The 26,199-nt window shown below is 45.0% G+C and overlaps 1 protein-coding gene across 1 annotated transcript in view; it reads left to right on the top strand.

Moving 5' to 3' along the window:
• Positions 1-24,724, top strand: part of C2CD2 (C2 calcium dependent domain containing 2) — a 35,966-nt gene extending 11,242 nt beyond the window's left edge. The window contains 12 exon segments of the mRNA XM_084261343.1: positions 471-590; positions 976-1,077; positions 4,382-4,504; positions 4,832-4,952; positions 8,042-8,150; positions 11,240-11,301; positions 12,532-12,671; positions 12,943-13,114; positions 13,879-13,986; positions 16,054-16,181; positions 17,865-18,177; positions 23,809-24,724. Of these exon segments, the coding sequence (XP_084117469.1) occupies positions 471-590; positions 976-1,077; positions 4,382-4,504; positions 4,832-4,952; positions 8,042-8,150; positions 11,240-11,301; positions 12,532-12,671; positions 12,943-13,114; positions 13,879-13,986; positions 16,054-16,181; positions 17,865-18,177; positions 23,809-24,035 (1,725 nt within the window). The 3' untranslated portion in view covers positions 24,036-24,724.
• The last annotated feature ends 1,475 nt before the right edge of the window (positions 24,725-26,199 follow it).

Genomic DNA, 26,199 nt, shown 5'->3' with positions numbered 1-26,199 from the left:
GGATGCCTCCAAATCAAACATTGTTTGGTAAAATTAGCTGCCCTACGGCAGGCTACTTCAGTTTGGAGCAGAAGAACAACAAACAATGTTGTCTCCCTTATGCAAAATAGTGATGTTTGAGCTTTTAATATATGTATATGTGAAACACACAGGAGTCTTTGTCAGGTGAGAAGTTAACTTTTGTATTTGATAGCAGTGCAAGAGAGATTTTGGAAAATACCAGAATTTCCAGGTATTAAACTCTGTGTCCGGAAGCGAACACTGGAACTAAGGTTTTAGAAGTGAATGCATGGAAGGCAGTGGGGATGTTAATGAAGTTGCTTAGAAATCTCCCACCTATGGAATTGAGAAGAATTCTGGTAGCTTAAAGTCCTTTTATAAGTTCCTTTCTTGCCTTCACTGAACCTTCCTCTGAAGACTAACTTGGTTTTCCCTTCCTCTCCCCTCCCCACCCCCCTTCATTTCTTTAGGTGGTTTCTTGTAACGTTGTGGGAGATTCTGTTAAATTTGTTGTCACTGTCTCACACACTTCGCCCGCGGCTGCAGAAGGTCAGTCGTACAGTGTGAAACTGTCTCCACTTCACTTGCAGGTAAAGTGTTAAGTGTTACTCTCTCTCCTCTTCCTCTTGTTAGGTCTCATGCCACAGCTGAGCTGAACCTCCCCTGCTTGCAAAATGCATACAAATAGTCATTGGGTCTGGTAAATCACCTTACGACAGCACAAGTGGTAAAGTAATAAATTAAGCCACCTCTTTAGGAGACTGTGGATAAATACCACATTGGGTTGACTACTGGGATGTAGAGAACAACAATACCCTTTTCTGACCAGCATGCACTTTCAAAGCTTAAGTAACTTCTGCCTTAGACAGTCACTTAGAATTTACTTACTCAGAAACTGGTGTCATTCTTCCTTTGTTGAGCCTTAGTTTGGAACTTGACCAGAGCACTCTCCAATAACTGCTTTCCTATCCACAGCTTCAGCTCTATGTGAAAGACAAAGGAGAAGACGTCAAAGTTGAGTGGTTCCTCATTAACGCCAACGAAACCAACTTTGAAATCCAGCCAACAGTACAGGAGGTCAGTGAGTTTTGTTTGTTGTAATGGTAGAGAAGATGTGTCTCTGTCCCTTTAGTGCAAAACCCAATGTTATGCTTTAGGTTAGCAGTAGAAGTGAGTAGAGGAAAGGTATCAGGTGAGCTGGAAGAGCTGAAGCATAAATGCCCTTTTCTTCCTGCTTGGTACCTGTCAACAGTGCCATCTTGGACTGCTTCAGAGCTATCTGCCATGGCTCATCCCTAAAACCCCACATCTCTGACGTCTAGGAGCATTTCTCAGGATTACTGAAGCATTAAAAATAAATCACGTCTGCATTTGACAGACAAGTTACCTGGCAAACATTCATCATCCAGATTTAAAGATGTGAAAAATGCCTGTTCCTAAATAACTTCTCTTGGAGCACTTTTAAAATAATAAGAAATCCCAACTGTAATGGTATTCCCATCAAAGTAATTACAAAGTTGCTCTCTCCTTAATTCGAATCAGCTTTGAAATCTGGCAACAATAGTTCAGAAGCAGCTCTGAAAAAAATCTAATTACTTAAGGAAATGATGAATAATCTAAAAATATCTTGATACTTTTGTAATTGCACCTTCCATAAACACTGATTCATCAGGGGTTTTTTACTGGGACATCCCCTGAAAGAATTTCTTTGTGATTGAGACTTTCTTCTGCCTTTGACACTTCACAGTTCTATTTTGATTTTGGCACAAACGTGGTGACTTGGCCTTTCTTACAACAGTGGGTGAACGTTTGCTTGTGTTCTGTGGAGCTGGTTTTCCGATTGAAGGCCTTGTTAGAAAATAGGATTATTATTTTCTAAAGGCCTGTACTGAGTGACCCAGAGTAATAATTTATTTCTGTACACCAAACCATGAAACTCATAACTGAAGGCAGATGAGTCCTTTGAAGTGTGTTTTACTGTAGATTTTACTGTGCACACGTAACACTGTCAATGACCTTCACGTGTCGTGGTGGCAGGCTGATCATCCTCACACTGCGCAGTCATTTAGTGCTTAGTGACAACCGCAGGTGACTCTGATACAGTCACTGGGTTTCCCAACCTGCTTTTTGAGAGATGCCCCTGTCCAGGGTTGCAGAGGAGTTGCAACTTGTTGCACGTTGCCCGCATTTTTAAAGTGAGCCTGTTAAGCTCTTGATAGTTAAAGGCTTAATTTTCACTGTGAAGTTTTTATTAGCACTTTGGCTACTGCCTCCCCTCTTCCCTAAGAGCTAAAACCTGTGAGCAAACTAGGTCTCAGAAAGTGCTTCAGCTCCTAAACTTAAACACCAGCTTTTGTAGCTCGCTTTTTTCCTCTTTCCGAAGCAGTATTGTGAGTACAAATAAACACCTTTAATTGCTTGTGATTATTTACACAGCGATTTTGTCATCAGCCAAACAAGGTGGATGTAATAACCTATTTTCTGTTGATAATAGCTGGGTGAACCTGAGTTGTGTTTGGCAGGGCTCGGGTTTGCAGGCGGTGACTTCATGTGCTTGGTGTGCCCCGAGCTGGCCGCGGTAGCTGGCTGCAGACCCCTAGCCCATCAAGGGACATGTTTTGTCATCGTAAGCGGTTTTGGTTGGCAGTTAAGCTACTGTGGCTTGCCTTGGAGAGGGTGTTGTGATGGAGCATTACTTTTCAACTAAGGATGGCTCAAAATGAGGTTCAGCTGACAGGAGGCTGCTTTCCAAATAACTATGGAAACAGCAGAAAATACTTAGGAGCAGAAGTCCAGTGGCTGTTATTGCTGTTGTTCCCGTTGAATAACAAATGTCAGATGAGGTTTGTGGCAAAGAGAGAGTTGGCTGCTGTTTCACAAGTTGACACTGTGCTTCGTTAACCAGTATTTAGGTAATAAGGGCAGGGAAGGGAAATTATCTCCAGAATAACATAATGAAATTACTGAAACTGAGGTTTTAGGCAGCCTAATTTCCTTCACTATTTTTAAAAGTCTAGGAGTAGCGTCTGCACCTTGCAGAGATGTGCTGCTGCCTTGTTCCTTGGTGGTTGGTTGAGGGAGCAGGGTGTGAGCCAAGCAGAGTTCCTGTGGGACTGGTCGATGCTGTTGTACGTTTTGAACAGTAGTGACCTGTCACCAAAAGGCGGTTAGGTAAGAAGGCAGTGAAGTGGGGTTTCTGTACACAGCATTCCTGGGATTTTAATGAAACACCCTAAATGTCTGTGTAATGCTTGGGTAATTGGGAGAGGGCTGTTAACTCCAAATCTGTTTGACCTGTTGTGCAAGCTGCAAGCATACCTTCGGGAGCGCAGAAGTCACTGCACTGTCCTTGTCCTGCGCCTGAGAAAGGGCTGAGGCTTTTGAAATGACTGATCCCTTCTCATGCAGAGATCTCTCTGGTGGAGGAGCGTGGTGGTGCAGGGTGTCCAGGCTGGCAGAGCAAAGGCTGCGCTCTGCTGCGTCCGGAGAGTGTGGTTGTTTGGGCCTTGAGCTGGAACTGAAGATAACCTTCACTCAGGTTTCTCCTGAGCTCCCTTCAGAGCAGTTGGGTGTCTGACTTCCCTTTCTGTGATGGCCTAATTTAAAAATCCGCTCCCTACAGGTAGCTGGGAAGCATGACATGGGAAGCAGGCTTCTCCAGGAGCACAGGGGCAGTTCATCACCTTCACACCCCCTTAGAGTTAATCATTGTGGAGCTACATGTGTTAGCAAAACCTGTGGTCTGTTCTGATCCTTCAGAGACAGCGATGTTAAGAGTAGATTGCCATGAGATTTTTGAATGGACAAACGTGAGTCAGCCTCTCCGAGTGGCATGACAGACTACCTCTCCTTCCCCTGTACTTTTCAGCAGGTTTGAAGGACCTCCAAGAGATTCTACAATAATTTGTTTTGTGGGTTTTGTTGGTTTGGGTTTTTTTTTTTTTTAACACAACACAGGATTAGGTTGTTCTCAGCTATTGCAAGCTGGCAGAACTCCCAATAAATCAGTGGAACAGTGCCGATCTGCTTATCTGATGACCTGATCTGCTTTCTCAGTGGGGTGCAAAGCAGTACAAAAACTTTAAAACACCATCATAACATAGAAACTGTTAATGAAACTTCTGGTTTGTGGCTTCCTAAACTCTCAGAATAGCACGTGACATTTTTAGTGGGTTTTTCTAGTTTTCTTTTAATGCTTAATATGGAAATGTAAGTAATTATTTGTGTGATCCCTTGGTACATTTTGTTGTTGGCAACAGGAACCATGTTTGTCTTGGACAAAAGTTAATTTTCAATAGCTTTGATAGTTCAGATATATCAAAATAATTTTTGCCTTCTTTCTTCTGAGTTTTGACAAGCATGATTGTTTCTTTCCTCTTAGGGACAGACAGCGGGGACATGTGCAATATCTGAAACACTCAGAGATGTTTTGAAGAACCTCTTTAGCTCAGTTTCTCCTTCTGTAGTGTTGAGTACCAGGCCTACAGATATAAAAGAGCTTCAGGTAAATCTTTTTCCTACCTAAATCTTTTCAGAAATCTCTTCCTGCTTAAATGTTTTTTTTTATTATTTCCTTATGACCTACAAATGAGTAAGCTTAACACCATCCAGTGATCAGAAACAACTGTAGTATTTTAATTCTTTAAAATTTAATTCTTTAAAGCAACACAGCCTTTGGCAGCGAAGGCTTCGTGATTGTAACTCCCGTGTGGTTGTTTATGTTCTACCACATCGCGTGTCCTTCTTGCTTCCCTCTATCGATGTGACAGACATGAAAAGCAGTTGGCATTTGCATATGGACAGTCCCTCTTGTTCTGCTTGCTTTTCACAGAATGTACAGAACACAGGCCTTCTCCCTCAGGGCACTAGTCCGCCTAAACCTCCAAGGGCTCATGAACTCAAACTGCTGGTAAAGAACGTTGCGGTAAACCTAGCTGATGACAGTGCTGCAGGTAATGTGGCCCATGCAATGCTGCTGGATTTCAAGCAGATTCAGTTTTGTTGGGCTGGGTTTTGGGGTTTTTTTGTCTTTCCTTTTCCCTGAAATCATTGTGAGGTTCTGCGTTACAACCTCCTCTCAGAAGAAGGTGTAATAATTTCTGTACTCTGAGAAACAGGCTTAGTCATCCTTGTACAAAGCTGTGTATGTTTTGGTTTCTTTGAGTATTTAAGCATCTTCTTGTAAACTCATCCCTCGGTGTTGAAAACAAACTGAAATGGGCATATTTGGAAAGTTGATTAATGATTTTCTGGATTTTAGTTTGAACTTCTGAAAGTTACCTCTTTGGGCGTACCTGAGATGAGGGGCTCAAATCCCGCTCTCCATGAGCTGGCAGCAGTGACATTGCTTTGGTTCAGCATTACCTTGTTTTCACAGCTGCTTTCCTTTACTTCTGGGCACTTTGCTGGTTTAGCTCCAGCTCTCCTCAAAGGTGGTGTTTTGTTGTCAGGGTTATTTTCTTTTTCCCTCCATAACAAAGTACTTCTGTGGGTAGGTAAGGGAGGGTACCTTTTGCAAGCAGAGAAAGAAGCCAAAAAGCAACATCACTGCCTAGTGCAGCTGCAGTGTTGGTTTTGGAGAGAAGCACTAGGCCTGTCTAGCAAGTATTCAGACTCCTTCAAGCACAAGCACGCCTCCGCTGCTGATCAAAAGGCCCCAGCAAGCACATTTCAGGTTTTATCAGCGGAAATACAGATTTGAGGCTCTGTTATTTATGGTCACTGGCAGTTCTGTAACAGTCTTTTTAATGGAAGCTCGTGGCTGCTAAATTGGGCAAGGCGCTAGTTTTGGATAAATATATCCTACTCGCCGTACTCCTTTTGTCAGTTAGATGTATATAGGTTTCTGCCCTAGACTCTTGCATAAGGCTGCTTTGCTCATCCCAGTTGGAAGCAATTCCCCTAAAACTTTCTGCAGACCGGTTTGTTTTTGTTTTTTTAAACAAATTCTTTTTAAAGCAGCCCTGGAACTCTTTGCAGAGAAATGTCCTACGTAAATAAAACTGCTGAAAACTGTAGATTGCAGGAAAACTCATTCACTCTACAGATTTTGTGGTGCAAAGTAAACTTTTCAAAAGAGCAGATAATTTTGGTTGTCTTCGAAATTTATGAGGTGGGATAATGCTGTGTGCTGTACAGTGCATACAACAGAAGATTCATCTTATGGGAAGCCTCTTTGATCCCTCCCCAAAAAGGAGAGGAAGAGCAAACAGTTAATGTGCTCTATTTTGGGACTCCTGATATTGAGAGGCAAAAATCACTATTTGTTATTCTGAAACGAGATGGAGGGAATTTTCCTGGTTCCCTAGCAACTCTGGGAGTGTAAAAGCTTTGGCACTGAGTATGAGAAGTGAAGCTTTGTAGTGGGGTTTAGCTGCTACACTTGAAATCCAGTGGAAATACTGCACCTCTGAGAAGATGCTAGCTTCTGGACATAGCTTGCTGCCTTGTAATTATTGTTCCCTTCCCTCTTTCTGACCTTGGCTTGCAGTAATAATTAATTATCCTCCTGGAACTCTGAGACTCGATCAGAGTGTGCAATTATTGCAGGCTAACCTGCACAGATACACAGAGGGGAGGGGCGGTTTGCCTCGGTCATTATCATCCTATAAACCGTGGATGCTACCATGGCTTCTAGGAGCTTGTGGCTTTCCTATAGGCATGTTAGCTCAACTGGTGAGTAACCAGTAGCAGAACTGGTATCTGCTTATGGGCTGTGCCCATTTTTATCTCCTTACTTTGTGTATGTAAACAAAGATGATCCTAGATTTAGTACCGTGTGGTCCACAGCGTATCATCGAGCGCAGAAGTGACTTCTGCTGTTTAAGAGAGTCCCTAATTGTGTACGCCGGGGTGCGTGGGGCAGAAAACGCCCCGTTCCGTATCAGTAGGTCAGTGTTCCCCTGTAATTTCAGGCGTTGCTGCCCCAGGCTGCTGAGCTCTGCTGGCAGCAAGAGCTGGCTGCGGGGACATATGGCTGGGTTAACAGAAAACCGCCTCGGCTTCATTAACTCGGGCTCAGCTCGCCGTGAAAGCAGCTAAACTACTTACTCGGGGGTTAGTGCAGATCCCAAATAAGCTGCCTGTACACAGGGCTTTGTCCCCTCTAATAACCTTGCCAGGCCCGAGCTGCTTCCGTGCCTCTGGTAGGGCTCATCCACAGCCCCGATCCCCCACCAGAGGACAACGGGGAGCTGATGGTAGGAAATACAAACCGAGATTCTTCTGGAGAACTGGAGGCAGCGTATCTTTTGTTTGCTTTGTACCCAGTCAGTACTGAGCTTTTTGCCACTTTCCATGATATTTTGGAACGCTGGGACTGAAATGATTCCTGATGCTGTCAAAGCCATACAAAAGGAATTGTTTTAAGAGGAACGTGTTGTGCAGACTGTTTCCCCCTGGAGCAGCAGTACAACTACTCTAATATGCCAGTTTGCCAAGCTATCAAATTCCAAGATCAAGGTAGAAAGAATTCTGCAGCAGTGCTCTAAAATGTCGCAAACTTGTTAAAAACCACAGTCCAAAAAAGCCATTGTTGGCCAACACTACTGTCACCATTCACTTGCTAGCAGAAGCAGATTGCTTTGATGTCCAAAGAAACCACCCTGACAGTGGCCAGTAGGAACTTTGAAAAATTGTGGGTTTTTTAAAGCGGCTGAAAGCAACTTTACTCTCCCTCCCCACCTCAGACCCACACTGCCACCCACCTGGATGCTCATTCTGCATCCCTATCCTTTTTCATCTTTTTTTATGCCTGCATTTTTCTGCTTCATGCCAGAATTCTAAGTCGGGTCGTCCTGTTTCACGCTACGTAGAGCAGCGCGTAAGAGTGGTGATGCCATCTTAACTGTCACCATTAATGTAGATGGCATGCAAACTGAGGGAAAAAAAATCTATTCTGTGGGAGAGTGAGGAAGTGTTTGCAACAGTCTATTCAAAAGTGCAGTAGGGGGGCTCTTTGCTTTCTTTTGAGTAAGTGTGCTTCTTGGTGATGGAATATTAATGACTGGATATTGATTTTTTTTTTTTATTTCCCTTACAGGCAGCACAAACCTTGTGTGTATAGTTCAGTTGAATGACCCTATGCAGAAGTTTTCCAGCTCTGTAGCCAAAAATGCTGCAAACCCCTTTTGGAAGGAAGAGTTTATCTTGTAAGTAACTTAGCTACTGAGAATACTTTTGTAGTAAAGAATCTTTTTCTTTTTTTTTCCCTTAAACTATGTGAGGTTTTTCATGGAAGAATGTCATTATGAAATATGTCCATTTGGGTGAGAAGTCTGGAGCTGGTAGGGACTTCAGGATATCTAATTACCCTGTGCACGGATGTGAGATCAGATAGGCCTGTAGATCTTCCCTGGTAGATACCTGATTCTAGTAACTGACAGCAGTGACAGGCATAATAAATCACCTTCTGTTTTCATACAGTGCCAAAAAAAAAAAGTGTTAGCAAGGTTTCAAAGTCACTTTACCTTGAAAAACTGCATTTGAAGAAATCTGATGTATCTCCATTCTCTCCCCTGAGTGGGAAATGTAAAAGACCATCTAAAAGATTGATGGCAAAGGGAGTGTAAAACTACCAAGATTGGGCTTTTTCTGTAGAACAAAAATGAGACCTTTGGGCAGCCTGCATGGTAGCTTGTGATTCACATGGCTTCTGTAAATAAAGTCCAAAGTGAGCAGTTCTAAATCTATTTTGATTTCCACGTTCTAGCAGCAGAGCAGAAATACCTGGTAGCTTGTGTATCGCCTGAGTTGAGGAAGTGGAGGAAGGGGAGTCAGTGATGGCAGGAGAAGTCAGAGGAGTGTTTCTCTAGTAGCTTTAGACGTGCAGAGGCAGGAGGAAGCAGCTTCCCAGGGGAATGGGGTAGAGATGCTGCCATGCAACATAACTGCAGATACTGCTGGCTTTTTTGTTCTACCAGATGATTAGTGTGAGAGGCACTTTGTGTGTGGTGGAGTCTCTCTGGTTCTTTAGGTAGCTTTCTGTCGCGCTCTCTCTCTCTGAAAATAACATCTTTCAGAGGGTGATGCTGCTTGTTTTCATGTGACACTTTTCTTCACTGCCTAGTCACAGCCTGGCATCCATGGTATCCATTCCTTCTCTCACAGTTGAGGCTTAGCTTACAAGGAACTGAGCGTGTATTCAGACATATGCCTGTCCATGCCGAGCGCTCTCTTCCTCAAGGAGTGGTGTGTGCTTCTGCATGCTCCTCCTCAGCTCAGAGTTGGGGTGAGTGGGAGGTTGCACAGATCCTTTTCTACCTCCTCGTTGCAGCCTACTGGACCGTGCCTGTGAATGTTAGGGACCGTGCGCTGCAGAAACAGGGGAGCTGAGGGGAAAGAGACAAATGGGCTGCTTGATTTGAAGGAAAGCACCAGGATTGGTCATCACAAGTTGTACAGGCCTTGAAGAACACCAGACCCCTCTGCACATGTGCTGGGGGGGGGAGATGATTAGAAGTTGCTGTAGTCAGCAAAGCAAAATTAATGTTGGAGAACAAAACTGAAAGGACCCACCTTTTTATGTGGTCTGATGGAGGTGTGTGCAACTGCTGCTCATCCTGATTGATGTCAAGTGGAAAGCCAGGTGGGAAGCTCTCTTCCTTGAGACATGCACAGTCCATCAACTTTTAAACTGATTTTGGTTATGAGGACCTCCACAGATCAGGCAACATTCTCCTGTGACACTGTGCTGCATCGCCAGGATTTACATGGTTACTGCATTCAGGATTTACATGATGTGATTTCTTCTCCACAGTGAGAGGGGGAAAAATCACACGTCTGTAGCAGCTTTCTATTCTAGAGTATCTCAGAGTGCTTCAGCCACTGGCTCTGTGGATCACTTCAGCCATCTGTTGGTAGAACAGCATCCATGCTGGGTGTTGCAGAGCAGAAACGTTCCCAGCGATTTCGGACGGGAAATTTTTCAGAATAATACCCTTTGCAACTGAAAGTGCAGAGAGAGGGCAGGCAGGATGTGATTAAGTTGACTGGAATTTGGCCTTGGTGCTAGGGATAATGCTGGGTTTTCCATGCCATTGGCTGCTTTTCAGAAGAGCATGAGGTAAGCTTGGGGACTTTTACAGATGAGGGATCACGATTTGGCTGCATACCCACTTTCAAGTTCTCATCCTCTTTCCTTTTTCTGCATTTTCTTCAAAAAATACCCACCTACCTGAAGACTAGTGTACCGAGCACCACATCAGGCTCTGCTTCAGCTTGATGGGAAGAACAGCAATAGTACCATCAAGGTGCTTCCTCTGAAGTTTTGGAGGTGCAGGAGGGGACGGGAGTGGCAGGGAAGAGCTTAAAACCTGCTGCATGGATGATATCCCACAGCATGTAATGGAGGCGGGATGCCTGCAACCAAGATCACACCATCCTGAAACACAGACATACAAAAATGAAATACATATATGGCTGCTCTTAATGGTTTTGGCAGAACACCTGCCAAGAATGTTATTCTGTTTTATTCAAGTTTTGGAATTATTTTTTTTGTTTTGTTTTGTTTTTTTCCCTGTTGTTCTTACTATTTTTCTGTTCTTACTCAAGTTTTACTGGAAGGTTCCTCAGTAGGTACCCAGTTTGCTTGTCTGTCTTAGAGGAAAGGTTTTGTATCTGTTATCCATCTTACAAAATGCCACACATGCCAGTAATTCTGCTAATAGCTCACATCAGTTCTGTCACACAGAAACTAGTTCTTGTTATCTTGCAACATCCTCAAGTCTTGTTTTGGAAAAAGAATACCAGCTCTTCTTAGATAGGCCTGCAGCTACTTTTGTTTACTTGCATCTGTCCTGCTTTTGCAGGACAGTTTCCTGCTTTGACAGGATATCCCACGGCTTTGAATGGGCTGTTGATTGGACCTGTTCCAGCATCTTGGCTTACAAATTTGATCCTGCCAGGAAAAAAAAAATAGCTTCTTAGTGCTGTGGTACAGCACTCAGACTAGGGACCAACATCAGCTTGAAAGGCAGCGCTTGTCAGCTACGCAGGGGAAAACCAGGCCATGTTTTTCTGACTCTGATCCCTTTAGTCAGTGTTGCCTGAGGTCACAGAGATGCTGCGAGTGCAGCGTACCCGCCAGCGGTGCCGTGTAGTGCTGCCTGCTGCAGTTCGCCACTTGTAAGGCCAAGAAGAGTTGGGGTGTTGGCAACCATAACAGGAATGGGGAAGACCAAAGTGGTGGGGGAAACCTGCTTGCCTGCAAAGACCTAACACAGTTTCATTTACTTCACAGTGAACTAAGTGCCAAATCAAAATCGTTGCAACTCCAAATAGTAGAAGATGGGAAGTTGGATAGTAAGTATTAAAACTGAATTGTTTTGCATGATCAACTCGTGAGCCTTGCTAGAGGTTGACACAAATCCTCTCTTAGTTCTTCCTGGCTGTATCACCAGTGAAGAAACTGTCAAATTTCTGAACCTGCATTAAAGCTTAGATGTCTTCTGCTGACTTGTCCTGGTAGTGAAAGCCAGTGTGCCTCCAGCATGGCTCTGGATGGCCCTGGGGGAAAGAACGGCAGCTGAAAATAGCCAGCCAACCTTGCACGAAACGGGCAGCTCAGGGAAAATTTATGACTTCAGTAAGTTTTTAAACTCTTCCTCAAATATTGATCCCAGAATTGAAATCCATGGGAAACTGTGGACTTCTTGGGCACTTGTTGGACCTGGGTTAAGTGCTGTCCATGTACACCTTGACTTCCATCAGTAACCATAGACTGAAGAGAGAATACACCATTCACGTGTCTCTGTCCTCCTCTGAATTAAGGTTACGGAGAAACCTTGAGTTGCCTTCTGGACTGTCAACATACCAAGTCTTCCATGTGCAATTTTTCAGCCATCTAAATTTTTAACAGATCTGCTGTGAGCAATTTTGGTTTCAAGTTAAGCTTTCCAGGTCTTTCTGTGGCTAAAGGGGAATCATGGGTGTTAATCCTAAATCCCTCTTCTTCAAGTCCCGAAGGCTGCCTAGCAATTACCTGGTATATAAAACACCCTCATTCTGATTATATTGGATTAAATATAAACCACGGGGCCTGAAACATTTTTACTACTTGCTGCTGCTGTTGCAGTTTGCAGTTAGCCTTCAGTGGCAAGAAACCCCTTCCGCTGAACTGCTGCAACTTTGGGTTATTTGGAGAAGCATCACCCTTCCTAATGGGGGCAAGGTGGGTGCTGAGACCAGGAAGTATCTCAAGGTGTTTATTCAAGAAACTGACAGTAATGTTTCCAGATGTTTTCTTTTCCCCTAAACACTCTGCTTATACAGGGGAAAACAACAGCCAGAAATAGTGGCAAATAAGTCATGTTTCGTGTCTTCTTTCTTTCCTGTTGCACAGTGTTAGGCCAGGCTGAGTAATTGTAAAATGGGAACAAGTGCTGAAAACCGATATGTTTCTGCCCCGTGGTGTAGAACCAGTTCTTGCAATGAGCCACCTGTGTTCTTCCTCCTCCTTTCCCCTCTCCTCACCCTTAAACGTACTGACAGCTCAGGTGGGCGCTGATTTTTTGTTCATTTTATTTCTTCTAGGTCCTTTATCTGCGAAGGTGACTGTACCTCTAGACTTGTTCAGGAAGCAACCTTCTGGGCAACAAAGCTTTGCACTGAACAGCTGGGCCAGTGAGAGCAGCTTGGAGCCAGGGCCCGGGCTGGGATCCATTAGTGCAGAGGTACTGCTGTGTTCAGATGCTTTTACAGTGGACCTTTTACTTTGGGAAGTGCTCATCAGTGCTAATCTTGTGCTTGCAACTGCCACTTGCAGTGCAGCTCCTTTTGTGGCCGAGTTAGAGTAGTGCATTCAGTCTGCATGTTGGGAACACTTCACAGGGTCTTCAGCTCTGGAACGCTAGTAAAAATGTTAAAGAAGTACTAGCTGGAAAATGTTAGTGTCCTTCTTACTTGACTGTGCTTCTAAGGTGATTTTCTTTTTGGTCTTCCTAGTTCTTCTTTATAGAACCCACTGAATTAAAGACATGGCAAGTCTCTTCTCCAGTGCCAGCCACGAAGATAGAAAAGGATCGCACTGTGATGCCCTGTGGGACTGTGGTCACTACTGTAACCGCTGTGAAAACCAAACCTCGTCTAGAAGGGAGGTCGTCACCCCTGAGCACAGGTGAGGAAATCCACTTCTTCCTGTGTCCACTCTCACTGTTATCTGTGGGGACCAGGAGAAGTTGAGGGAGTGGGATGTAAGGAAAGGTGCTGCTGCCCAGGCTTCTCAGATGTGTTGGTGGGGAGGGAATTGTTATTAATCTTCAGAATCAGGCTTTTGATTTTTGTGAAACCTTGCTCTTACAAGAGGTGTCATTAGTGCTCCTTTTAATACATGCTGTAAAACTTGATGGTAGAGTGATAGTGCAGAAGAGCTTGGTTTTGGTGGGTGGGTTTCCACATGACAGGAGTATCAGACTCATACAGTGCCTGCTGACGACAAACTTCCTGTGCCTTCTATCCTTGGTCTGTGTTATAGTCTCTAATGAGGATTGGTGTCCTCTTGTGATGAACAGATCTTTTCAGCATGTCTTTCAGGAGTAGATTCCCCAGTTTTTCTTGGGATAAATGTGGAAGTAAAACCTTTTAAACAGCCTTTTTGTGAAGCCTTGCAAAGAGCTGCATTATTTAAACCTGTTAAAGCAGATCTTTTACTTAAGTGGGTGTTGTCTAGCATATTACAGTAAAATGTTTAAAACCAACAAAGCCCTGCACTTCACGTGTCTTTTGGGGTCAGGGTACCATAGAGCATGCATTGACAACTTGTATTAAACTGCTCTCTCAAACATGATTTTGAGCAGGGTTTAACACTGGTATATTAAATTCTCATTATTTTCATAATAAATGTCTTGAACAGCTTAAATAACAAAAATACTTGTTTCTCAGATTCTCCTGTGAAAACCCCAGTGAAAGTCAAGGTGATTGAAAAGGATTTCTCTATTCAAGCTATCCATGGTGCTCCAGTCAGCAAAACTTTATCATCTTCAGATACAGGTAATAGAAATGTCCAAAGCTTCTAATGAGAACACATCTCTCTGTGCTGCACATGGCATTAACGTGGTCCTGTTCAAATAGCAGCAAACCCGTATGGCTGCTGGGGTTAGGGATGTAGCAGTCTTGCAGTAGAAGTTTGGTTTTAACTGGTGATGTAACTTACTAATTTTCAGTAAATACCAGTGAGGTGTGGTTTGAAGAGAGGAGGTGACTGCAGAAAAGCCATGCTGTCTTCTCTCTTAGCTGCGAGTGGAAGGTTCCTCTTTCATAAAGGCAGTGCACAGAATGAAAGCCCCGTGGAAGTTACCTCTCAGGCCACTGTGATGCCCCCACTCTGAGTCTGAACGGAAGGGACGGATCTGGGCTGGTGTGAGGAAGACTGGAATTCTCTTTGTAGCTGTGCCACCGGGCCTTTTTGTGCTAGTGCAGGTGCACAGTATTGCTGTGCCTGTTCGTCCACCTTGCTACATCACCTGGTGTACAGCTGAAGTGTCTTCAGAGTGGCACTGAGACAACTTTGTGAATTCACTTTGACGGTGTTGAAACTAATGTTGACTCTGGGGCATTTCACCCTTTGGAGTTGCAACCCTGACTTTTCAGCCCATTTTTCAGTCCCTTGTGTGCTTCCCCTTCAATCTTTCAGTAGCTCTGCAGGCGACAGTAAATACAGATGTAGCACATGATGTGGATTCAGGTTTTCCTTGTACAGATTTGAGTGGACGTGGGGCAATCTAGAGATGATCTAGACTGCTCCTGGAACACTCTGAAGGCTTGCTGAGAGATAGAGATGTATTGGCCAAAAGACTTAAATCTGGGGAAGAGCATGAACCTGTAACCATGACTGGCTCTATAAGCACTTGAATCTTTCCCTACCTCTAGACCAAGAAGTACTCAGATACCATGTGAAGCTAATTTTGGAAATGTTAAGGTAGTGTTAGACTTCTGAGCTGATTCTTATAACTGTTTATGATATTAAAGATACAAAGCACTTACAGGAAAACTCATCTGCAGGCAACTTAGAGGACATTGATGTGGCCAGTGTTTTTATGGGAGTGCAGGGGAATTTCTGTGAAATGTTTATACAATACAGCAGGAAGAATTACTCATTAGAGTGAAAGCTTAAGCCAAATGAAAGAAACACAAAGGAACATTTGGTATGGCAGTAACTTAGGTGGTAGTTACAGCAAGCAACATGCCAAAATAGCAACAAGCGCTACAGGAAAGATGCCATCGTTCTAAGCAATGACACCAGGAATTAGTGAGTGCCACTGATCCTGTCCTGGATGCTCTCAGCTGTTCCTGGGGGCTTTGAAGTGGCTAGGGAGATGGAAAAGCAGAGGTCTATGATGTGTAGAGACGTGCTGGGGTGTGAATACCCCGTGGGCACACATACTCTTGAAGTACCAAAAGTATTCAAGACGCTCAGTGCTGCATAATTATTCAGGCCTTGTCTTTGACTGCATTAATGTCACAGTAACAAAAGACAGTGCTCAGTTTAATTAATGCTGGGGCTATTCCTGCCTCTGTGCTTTTGTTGTTAAAACTCTTTAACAGAAGAGTCTACCTCGGGCAATTAAATACGGGGATTTTTGTCTTGTTAACTTTCTTAGCCTCGTTTGTTCCTGAGCTTGACGAATGTGATTAGCGCGTATGTGCCGTGCCCACAGTACTCACACGCTCAGTGCCAGAAGGGGCCATGCTTAAGTGGCCATGCTTAAGAATGAACTTGAGTAAAGAGCAGTTTCTAAGGCAGGTTTCATACTCCTGTGCACATTTGGAGGGGAAGAGAAGGTGTGCTTTACCGGCTTTGGAAGCAGCTCCAGTGTGCTCACTGCGAGGGTTTGTAACTGCGACTTAGGCACCTTTTCCCAAAAGAATGGGTAACAGAAGGGAAAGACAGACCAAATAGCTGGGTGGTGAATGGGAACATGTTTTGGTGTGCCTGGTGTTTATACCATTTCTGCTACTTTCTTTGATTTTGAACTCAAGAACAAATTCTGCCTCTCTTTGCTCTGTTTTTTTTCCTGTTTTTCTTCTTTCCCCTCTGAAATAATGCTTTCTTTTCAGAACTGCTGGTACTGAATGGCACCGACCCTGTTGCAGAAGCAGCTATTCGGCAGTTAAGTGAGTCTGCAAAACAGAAGCTTAAGTCTCCCAGAAAGAAAAGCACCATTATCATATCAGGGGTGTCCAAGGTAAAGCAGAAAACACCACTTACATTTAATGCTTAGTACTGTAAAGTCTTTGCTCTGCTGAGTGCGACATTAACCTAACGTGCTCTTGCTCATTCATCGGTCTCTGTAGGATCTAGGTCTCTGTGCTAGTTTGCTTCAGTAACTCTTTGGATTAAGCCAAATCAGGATGGGTTTGCTGGGGATGGTGTTGGGTTTTGATTGTTAGATTTGACATACTGACTAAAAATGCATGGTAGTCTGGGGTGGGATGATTCGGGATTTCACAGAATCACAGAATCATAGGGGTTGGAAGGGACCTCAAGAGATCATTGGGTCCAACGCCCCTGCCAAAGCAGCTCCCTAGCACATATTGCACAGATAGGCGTCCAGAAGAGTCTTGAGTATCTCCAGAGAAGGAGACTCCACCACCCCCCTGGGCAGCCTGTCCCAGGGCTCTGTCACCCTCACTGTGAAAAAGTTTTTCCACATGTTGGTGCGGAACTTCCTGTGCTCCAACTTGCAGCCATTGCCCCTTGTCCTGTCCCCACAGATCACTGAAAAGGGGCTGGCTGATTCCCCCTGCATCCCCTGCTTCAGATAATTATAAACTTTAATTAGATCCCCCCTTAGTCTTCTCTTCTCAAGACTGAACAGCCCCAGCTTATTCAGCCTCTCCTCATAGGGGAGATGCTCCAGTCCCTTAATCATCTTCGTAGCCCTTCTTTGGACTCTCTCAAGGAGATCCCTGTCCTTTTTATACCAGGGAGCCCAGAACTGGACACAGTACTCCAGGTGGGGCCTGACCAGGGCAGAGTAGAGGGGGAGGATTTGGGAAAACCAGTTTAGGTGAGAATAGAGGATTATTAGACCCCCTGTGTGTTTTGCTCATGGAGAGAAGATGAACAGAAAAAGTATGAAAAGTTTTTCTGTTTTTTTTTTTCAAAGTTGTTAAAACCCTCTGAAAAAGGCCCAGTTCTCTGGGCTCTGTTCCAGAGGGAGGGCAAACAGAAAACTCTTCCTCACATGGTGAATAACATTCCTCCAGACTCTTCATCCACAGCCCTAGTACCCTGCCTGTTGCTCAGTGCCTGTCTGCAGTCCTTTCCCTGCAGGCTGCTGTACGGGCACGTGCTGTCAAGTCTTCCTGTTATGTGCAGGACCCCTAAAGAGCTCTGGGTGAAAGCTGAGTCAGTGGGCGTGGGTACACATGTAATCACTGCTATGCCTGGGACGGGAATGAGGGTCAGCTGCCACGGTGGTGGATGTATCTGCTTGGGATGTGGGGGTACTGGGACTGCCTGGATCTGGATTTAGAAGATACAGGTGCCAACAAGTCCTTCTACAAGATCAAATGCTTAATGTTTCTTAAAACAACCAGAAGACTATTGTCTATGTGTGCTGATCCTTCATTACAGCAGCACCTGTAGGAAAGAGTCCTGTTACTAGCAGTGGGGCAGGGGATAAGTGGGAGGGCTACACCTAATATTTTTTTCCCAGACTTTTGGCTTTAACAACATTATTAAAACTTGGCTCTATGCCCCTCTCCTGTGGTGGTGCTAAGGAAGCCTCACAGCGCCTTTCTGGTAGCCCTGAGCAATACTAGTAAAAGTGTAAAGAAGAGAAAAGAACTTCTGTAGGCAGGCTTGTTTTTTTCCTCCAGCAGAGTGGCTTGTGTCAGTGTCATCTCTTGTTTTTATGTGGCAGACCTCTTTATCTCAGGACAGTGAAGCTGCACTGATGATGGACTATGCTGCAGCCATGGACAGCTCCTGCAAAGAAGTAGATCCACCCACTGCAGAAGAAGCTGCTGCAAAAGTCACCTCTGCTGAAAAGACGTCATATGGTGCTTCAGAAATAGTACCTGATACTGACCCACAGCAAAGTGCCCATAAGGCTTGGGGTTTGGAGAATGGCAACCAACAGTGGGACACCAACACACTCTTAGACCAGACCTGTGAAGAAATATCTGGGAGCTCATTAAGTGTTTCAGAAACTGGGAGCATGAAAAAATCTAAAGGTATGTGATCCTTACCTCTGCTTCAGCAGATGACCGCTTTCTCTACGTAATTGGCAGTGGTATGCAACACTGTAGCAGCCCGTCCTTTCTTACTGAGTCTTGTCCTTAAACTCCTTGTCATTGTGGTGTGGGTTGAAGCCATCTTACTAGCAGCCATAAAGAGTGCAGACCTGTGGCGATCAAGCTGGGTCAGGCTCTCTTGCACTCACCCTCCATCAGGGGAACAGAAGGGCTCACCCTTAGGAGTTGGAAAGGCAGCTCACTAGGCCACACTTGGTGATCTGGGAGAGAAATAACTAGCCACATTATCAACAACCCAATGAAAACTCTGTACTTGTAAAAAAGGACTTGTGCATTATTAGCTGCCCCATTGCTGAGGTGAAAATGGCAAGGATCCACAGTTGTACATTCCTTCTCCTTCACGTCTCTGAGCAGAAGACCCCCCTGCACTCACTAAAGCATGTGCTCAGGAAGCACCACAGCTAAACCAGAAACACCTTCTATTTTAACTACCTCATGAACAGTTTCTTCCTCTTCACTGATTTCATGAGTATGTAGTTCACTAAAGGAAATAGAATAAAAAGTAATTTAATAAGTAAACAAGGGGTCAAATCATTTTGCTTATGTAGTTACACAGCTGGATAGCTGCAGTTTGAGAATGCCTTGGGATTTTTTTTGTTTCCTTTATAAATCCATTATCCTCTGTGGCTGTAGCCCTGGCTTGTGGGTAAGAAGTAAACACAGGGGCTGTTAGGAGGTCTGACACCAGAGCCAGAGCAGCAGAGTGTGCTCTGAACAGGCAGCACACCGGTCTCATGGGCTGCACGTTGAAGTGGCAAAAATGGTTGTGCTTCTCAGCCATATCCATCCTTCTTTTGCTTCTTTAGTTTCTGTCCTTTCCTTAGGCAGAGATACTGTAAAACAGCTTACTACAAAACCTCAGCATATTGCTGGATTATTGCATTCTCCCCGACCAAGGCATACACCTGACCTCTTTGCCAAGGCTCTCATAGAATCATAGAATGGTCTGGGTTGGAAGGGACCCCAAGGATCATAGAGCTCCAACCCCCCTGCCACAGGCAGGGACACCAGCCTCCAGGCCTGGATCTACACAAGGCTGCCCAGGGCCCCATCCAACCTGGCCTTGAACACCTCCAGGAACGGGGAATCTACTACTTCTCTGGGCAGCCTGTTCCAGCACCTCACCACTCTTTCTGTAAAAAACTTCCCCCTAATATCTAATCTAAACCTTCCCTCCCGTAGAGCATTGAGGTTTTCGGGCCTACTCACAGTTGCATTGCTCCACCCGATAGATCAGGGTGGTCTGGCAATGATCACTTCAACATGCAACAGTCAGGCATTGGAAAGGCTTCTGGTGTGTTTGAGGTGTGGGCAGGGGGTTAGTGGTGATGGGATTTGTCTCATTTGGAGCCTGGAAAAGTTGAGGAAGCTGAATGAGATTTTGTAAAACCTCTGGACTCTTCTTTAACACTTTATTCTAAAACAAGCAAGAGGAAGTTTGTGTGTGAGCTCTTAAGTCTTTTGTTGTAAGCTCTTAAGTTTTGTTTTTCCCTTTGCAGTATGTTGCACACAGATGAGGCTTCTAAAGGCCCTGTTTACACAGTGTAGTGTAGGACTGTGAAAACACACAAAGTCTTGCTAATATTTGAGAGAGTTGTCTCCTCTTCAAAAAATACTTTAAAAAACTGTCACAAATACCCTCCCAGATCTCTTCCTGGGATTCTTGGATCTCTGCTTTGTCACAGCTGAGTAGCTTTTATGAAGTGAGATAATGAAAACATCTGAATTCCCCTGCGTTGGGGTTAGCTTTGACTAGTTCAGGGCTTCTGTCTTGTTACATGCTGTCCCTTTAAAAAAAACAACAAACACACAACAAAAAGCCCAAACAAAGCAAACAAATGCCCTTCTGCTTTAAAAAGCCTGGTATATGTGTTAATGTTTTAAAGTTAGAACTGCATTTATTTTTTTTTTACTCTTGCATATTTTTGGTTTTACCTCTCTGACTTCCTCTTTCTTAACCATTCCCTTTTATAAACTTAAGAGGACTACTATGCCAACCAGAATTAATTACCTTCGCAGTAAGTTATGTTTGTCTTCTATTTTTAAGAAAATGTAGCTGCACAACGGTATGATCATTGTAAAAACTGAAGTGAAACGTAGTTTGGCACCTGTTCTCTTCCCCCATCCATTTCCTTTCCTCCCTCCAAAATTAGCTTCCCGTGCTCAGGTGTCTTGGCAGACTAGCCAGGTGTAACAAATCATTCTGGTGGTTGTGCTGTCCAGGTGGGTCATGCAGAATGGACAGCAAGGAAGGCTTGGAGAGGCACTCTACATTCCTGATCCCTCTCTGTCATGCCTGTTACTCTGGCACCTGGTTATCAATCAAAATCTGCTCATCCAAACCATGTGTGTGACCCCGTAACTCAATATGCACATGCAGAAAGCTTATTTTAAAACCTGCTGCTTACAGTTTTCTAGCTTTCTTTTCTAGCCTAACTTGTAGAGCTACCAGGACCTCAGCAGGTATTCAGAAAACCACCTGACTGTTTTGGAAGTTGGGAAGGAATGGAAAGAAGCGATCTCTATTCATATCCTTGTAGATGTGGGAGGAAATCTTCCTTCATTTAGAAAAATGATATTCAGAAGTGATCCTGGACCCACAAACGTTTTCAGAACGCCCTAAACTAGTGCAGGGGAGCCTGCAAAGGCCAGTCAGTCTGTACAGCACTCTTGACATGCTCTCCCCTTATCTCCTGGCATTAGGGGCAGAGTTGGCATATGGATCCCGTTGAACTGGAGAAGTAAGCATGCAAATAGCACGAGCATTGCCAAGCTTGTGGTTTGCCCTTCCCTGCCTTCTCAGCAGGGATGCATGTCTCCACAACAGCTGGAGCCACTGTCAGGCAGCACGTACCAACCTGGCTAGAGACTGATGGGTGGCAGTGGGCATGTGGCAAGCTTCCAGGTAGCACTGACCTCAGTACCTCCAAAAGCACAGGGAGCTTTCATGGCAGGGAGCGGGGCCTGCTGCTTGTGCTGAGCCTGTGCTGCTCTCAGGGAAACACTGCCTGCTGTTTTTCAGCTGATGTGAGTTATCTCCAGCCACCAGCACCATTTTTGCAGCATTCTTGGTGCGGTTCTGTTTCCTAGGATGAGAAATTGGGCTGAATGGATAGGACTAAATAGCTGCTTATGGGTAAACCCTTCTGTCCTACTCCTTCTGCTGGCACAGCTTCAGCTGCAGTTGCCAGGACTGCTGGACAGAACAGCTGACTGCTAAAACAAAAGCTGCACAGCAGCAAGGCCTCATCATCCCCCCCCCCCGCCCCAGCCTTTGCATATTAACAACTGTCAGTACCGTGGTGTTGAACACTGTCTCTTTCATGCTGTTGACAACAGCTTGAAGTGGTACTGCCTTGCCAAAAAGATCCATCAGAGGGTGATGGAAGAGCGGTCAAGTTTCAAATCAACGTGTTCCAGTTGCTTTCAGCTGACTTCTGCTTCCCGTCCTGTCATGTGAACGGTCCCAGCAGCAGCAGGACAAACCAATGCTAGAATATCCTCCCAAGGTGCCGAGTGCTTAGTCCTTAAAATACAAAGTCATAAATCCGAGCGTCTGTCTGTCACTGCTCTGCTCTGAACAAAGAAGCATCTGGCTGCGTGGCACGGCGCTGCGGTGAAATACCTGCTCTGCAGCTGCCGCTGTGCAACACGACACGCCACTTGTGTCAGGTCCTTGGGGGACGAGTATGTAATTCTAGCTACTGCACAGCGTCACATGAAGCAATTGGTCTCTGTGTTGCTTTTTGTATCCATTTGCAACGGGAGGAGAAGCAGAATCAGGGCCGTGGGGTGACAGGAATCAATAGCTGCGCTGTGAAAGAATCGGGAAGCCTGACAGTGGCGGGGGAATGAGGTGTGGAAGCTTTGCCGGGGAGATGACCGCCCTCACGTACTAGTCTGACTGCCAGAAGGCTCCTGTGTTGGCTTGCTACCTGGGTCCTCCTGCGTTCAAACCGGCTCGTGCCGCTTGCACAGCGACACTTACCCAATTCTGGGCAGAACTGTTGTGGTTTTACCTTGGGGCTGATGTACGGATGCCAGGCCGAGTGGTGCCGGTAGTGCGGAGCGGTGTCCCTGCCAGCCTTACGCATCAGGCACACGTGTGCGCATGGGAAGGGAAGGTGGGATTTGGCAGAATGGTGGCTGGAAAAGCAGCCTGAGCTTGCAAAGAGAGAAGAGGACCGGTGGCTGGTGTTGGAAACGTGAGCCCCAAGTCCCTGGTGAGATGACAGTTGCGATTGTCTTGGCCACGTGATAGGTTTGACACGGGATCAGGGAAGGGATGCGACAAAATGAAGCCACTTAATTGCCCGCAGAAGGGATTGGAACAAATTCCTGAACCCGTTGATGTAATACTTCTCCTCAGTCTGCTTGGAGTGAATTGCTATTCCTAACAGGATTTTAAAATAGCAAATGCTTCGTGATTGTTACTGTAGGTGATGCTACCCAATCCGTACAGAATTCCCGCTGCCTGGTGTGTATGGTATGGGCCTGCTGCATGCAGGCTGACTGCCAGGTACTGCTCTCCCACACCAACAGCGTCCTTCACCTCAAATTTAAATGCCACCTTTGTATTGTGCATCACGGGCTAATCTTTCCAGCTCCTTTCATATCTCAAACAGCAGAGAATAACATTGCTTCCTCTGTTTCGTTCCTTTTTATAAAATACTCTGTCCTTTCATTGCCTTGGGAAGATTGTCAATCCTTTCATTGGGATGTGCCTGTTTGACACGTGAGAACCCAGTGTACAACCCACACCAAACGCTGTTGTGCATGTGTATGTTGGAACACTACCATAGCTTTCAGAAGAACATTTGGAACTAACAAAGGATAAGGAAGGAGACTTCCGTAAGATGTGCATATTGGCCTTAGAAACTGAAATTGGAGGATCAATACTCGATTGCTCATAGGCATGTTCCACTGTAGCTTTCCTTCCTTCTAACAGTATCATTTCTGAAAGAACTGAAGGAAAATTCCCTTTTTCCTTAGTGCTCCTCTAGCAATGTGTGTGAGCTCCTCTCTCCTGAACATTACTGCTACCTCTTAAGAGCGTGTGGATACGCACGGATCTCAAACTACCGCAGGCTGTCATGAACCCGAGCCATTCGGTTTGCATGATACTTGCATGGAATGAGGAGAAGCGGAGAAATACTTCCACGCAGTCTGAATTTCTCAGTGGTGTTCAGCTGGGAGAAAGCTGGATCGACAGCGGGGCAGGGAGGGGTTCAGCAGCATGTAGTGTACGTGTCTGTGCCTCTGGCTGAAAGCACGACGACTGCTCGCATTTCCCGGCGTCTGAAACCACTCGTTCCAAGGTGGAACTCGTGCTGTTACAGCCCCTAGGTTACAGACCGTCAGCGTTCTTGCTTTAGATTCACCACGCTCTTGGCTTTCTAAACAGTGTTTGAATAGTTACCGGGGGTGATGATGCTTAAGCTGGAAATGTGGAGAGCAAAGCGTCTCTCGGTCGTACTGCTGTTAGCTACAGCCCAGCCCCAGCCTGTTCTGTCTAAAGTGCCCCGTGCCTCTGCTGTGTGCCTTCCACAGGTGGGATTCTGAAAAAAAGCGCGAAGCTCTTCTTCCGCCGGCGCCACCACCAGAAGGACCCGGGCATGAGCCAGTCGCACAACGACCTTGTCTACCTGCAGCAGCCGCTGTCGGAGGACACGCGCAAGAAGGGGGGCACGCTGTCGCGGATCCTCAACAGAAAGCTCCTCTCCAGAAACAAAAGCAAGAACAAACTGAACGGCGCGGCGGCGGAACCATTCGTATGAGACTGGAAGGCTCGCGGAGGGGACGCTCGCACGTCGGTTGACCAGTTGTTTACAGAGCAGTACTAGGGAATAAAACCACAGCTGCTGACTTGCATAAAATGATGCTCACTAATACAGGGGTCCAGGAATAAACAGAAAGCTTGGGGTGGGGTTTGGGGTTTTTTTTTTTTTCATTTATTTTTCCAGGACACTTTTTCTCTCAGAGTATAAAGTTGCTCTTGCTCCTCCGGATACAACCAAGGGTAATTGTACCATGACAGCTTTTGGAGGACTGTGTGGTTTATTGTATATGATGAGGGAGGGTGGGGAACGGTGTAAGTGGGGAGGACCTGCGTGGGAGCACCTAGTTTACATTAACGGGGAGCAAAGAACCTGAAATGTCATACCTGCTATAGATGACAGTGCCACCATGGAGAGAGAAGATACCACTGTGCTTCCTTCCCACAGCCTGGAATAGTAGCAACACGTCTCAACTTGTTTTTCTAGTCAGGCTGAAAGGGAAAAGAGAGACCCGGATCCAGTTTGTATTGTAATTTGGAAACGGGTAAGTGTTCCGGAGCAGAACTGAAATACTGATTAAGATAGCCTGCTGTAATAACTGCAGCCTGCTGTAAGAACTGCTTGGTCCATGTAGGTGGAGAGATAGATGCCTTTGACATTAGCCATAAATCAATAAATTATGCAAACACTTCCACTAGCATATTGTTCAATGTTCTGTGCATAAGGTGTGCTTAAAACCCCCGAACATTTTAAAAAGTCTACTTGAGTCCCCTGCAAACAAAACATTTACAAATGTTCTATGTAGCTTTTCTTCCCTGCGTGAGGAGCTGCATTTCTAATGCAAAAACCTGTCTTAGGGGCTGGAAATCCTTCTCCCCAGTCCCTGTCAGACAAGTGTATTAACCATCACATCAGATGCAAAGCTAGGAGCAGCAAGTGACAAATAGCACATGTTTCACTTTATAATGCTTTTCCTTAGACAGCTTGTTTTACTTGCCAAACACTTACTGAGGTCTTAGGAAACACGGTTGTGGAGAAAGCTTTTTAAAAAATAACAATTCCCTCCGCCATCTGACAGTTTCTAGATCTACCAGTGTTATCAAGGTGGTGAGTGGCAGGCTGGATGGGTGAGGTTTTTTACTTTTTCCCCCCTCATTAAATATTGCAGCTGGCTCCTTTCAATTAGAAGGAAAAAATGTCGAAGGTAAAAGCATAGTTCTTGTTCTGGGTATTCAGAAGAATAACTTATCAGTCGGTATTTCCCAAGTACCATCTTTTGTGCATACCTGTACTTTTCCATCGTGTACATTCCTCCTGAGTTCAAAGGACCAAGCCTGTTCCCTTTAGCCAAGAAAAACATCCATTCCTTCTAAGTTACCGACAGGAATGGGCAATCAGTTTGCTCTTGCTTTGCCAACTGATTTCTTCAAAAATGGAAAGTCACTGAAGAACAGAAACATATTTCAAAACTTCTCATGGGCTTTAGCTTCCTCAGTAAATACTTCTACAAAGAATATAAACGATAGAGGGGTTTCGGTTTCTCTTTTACTAAGAAAATCTTGGATGAACTGTACTGTCCAAATCTTTTAGCTGAGCCTACTGTTTAAAAATGCTGTTTATGTGTAGTCTTCTAAAATCCCTGTGGTAGTACAGCAGTCCAGACTATCAAATAGCTGTACGTGTAAGCATGCTGCTTACTGTGAAAACACTTGAAAGCATTTTAATATTCTGGATTTTGAAAATCGGTTACAAATGACTCTTGTAGAGCTGTAATTGGCTCAGAAATCCCAGTTCAGTAATAGAGGCTTGTCCAGCTTCAACGTGCTTTAACACTCTCAGTTTATTGTTAATTAAATACAAAGTAGAAGTTAGGTTTCTTTGTGTGTTCTACAGTGGTTCACGATATGAGCGTTAAAAAACCCCCAACGTTCCATTCTTTCACCATAAGCTTTTTCCCTTGAGCTCTCTCTGTAAGGGGGCTGGGTGAGGAGGACAAATCCCTGCCACGGTTTGAACGCTCGGCCTTGTTTGCTGAAGGGAAAAACCGTGACCTGTCAGGAAGTCAAAGAGAGACTGAGCTCCGTGGGAAGAACCCCTTACGCTAGAAGTGAAGAGCTCTGGAATTGGGAATGTAAAGAGCACACACAACACTACTTGAAGTCTC

Source organism: Gallinula chloropus (assembly GCF_964237585.1).
Source record: "Gallinula chloropus genome assembly, chromosome: 1".
NCBI lineage: Eukaryota > Metazoa > Chordata > Aves > Gruiformes > Rallidae > Gallinula > Gallinula chloropus.
Note: the sequence above shows the minus strand (reverse complement) of the source record. Positions and strands in the feature narration are given on the sequence as shown.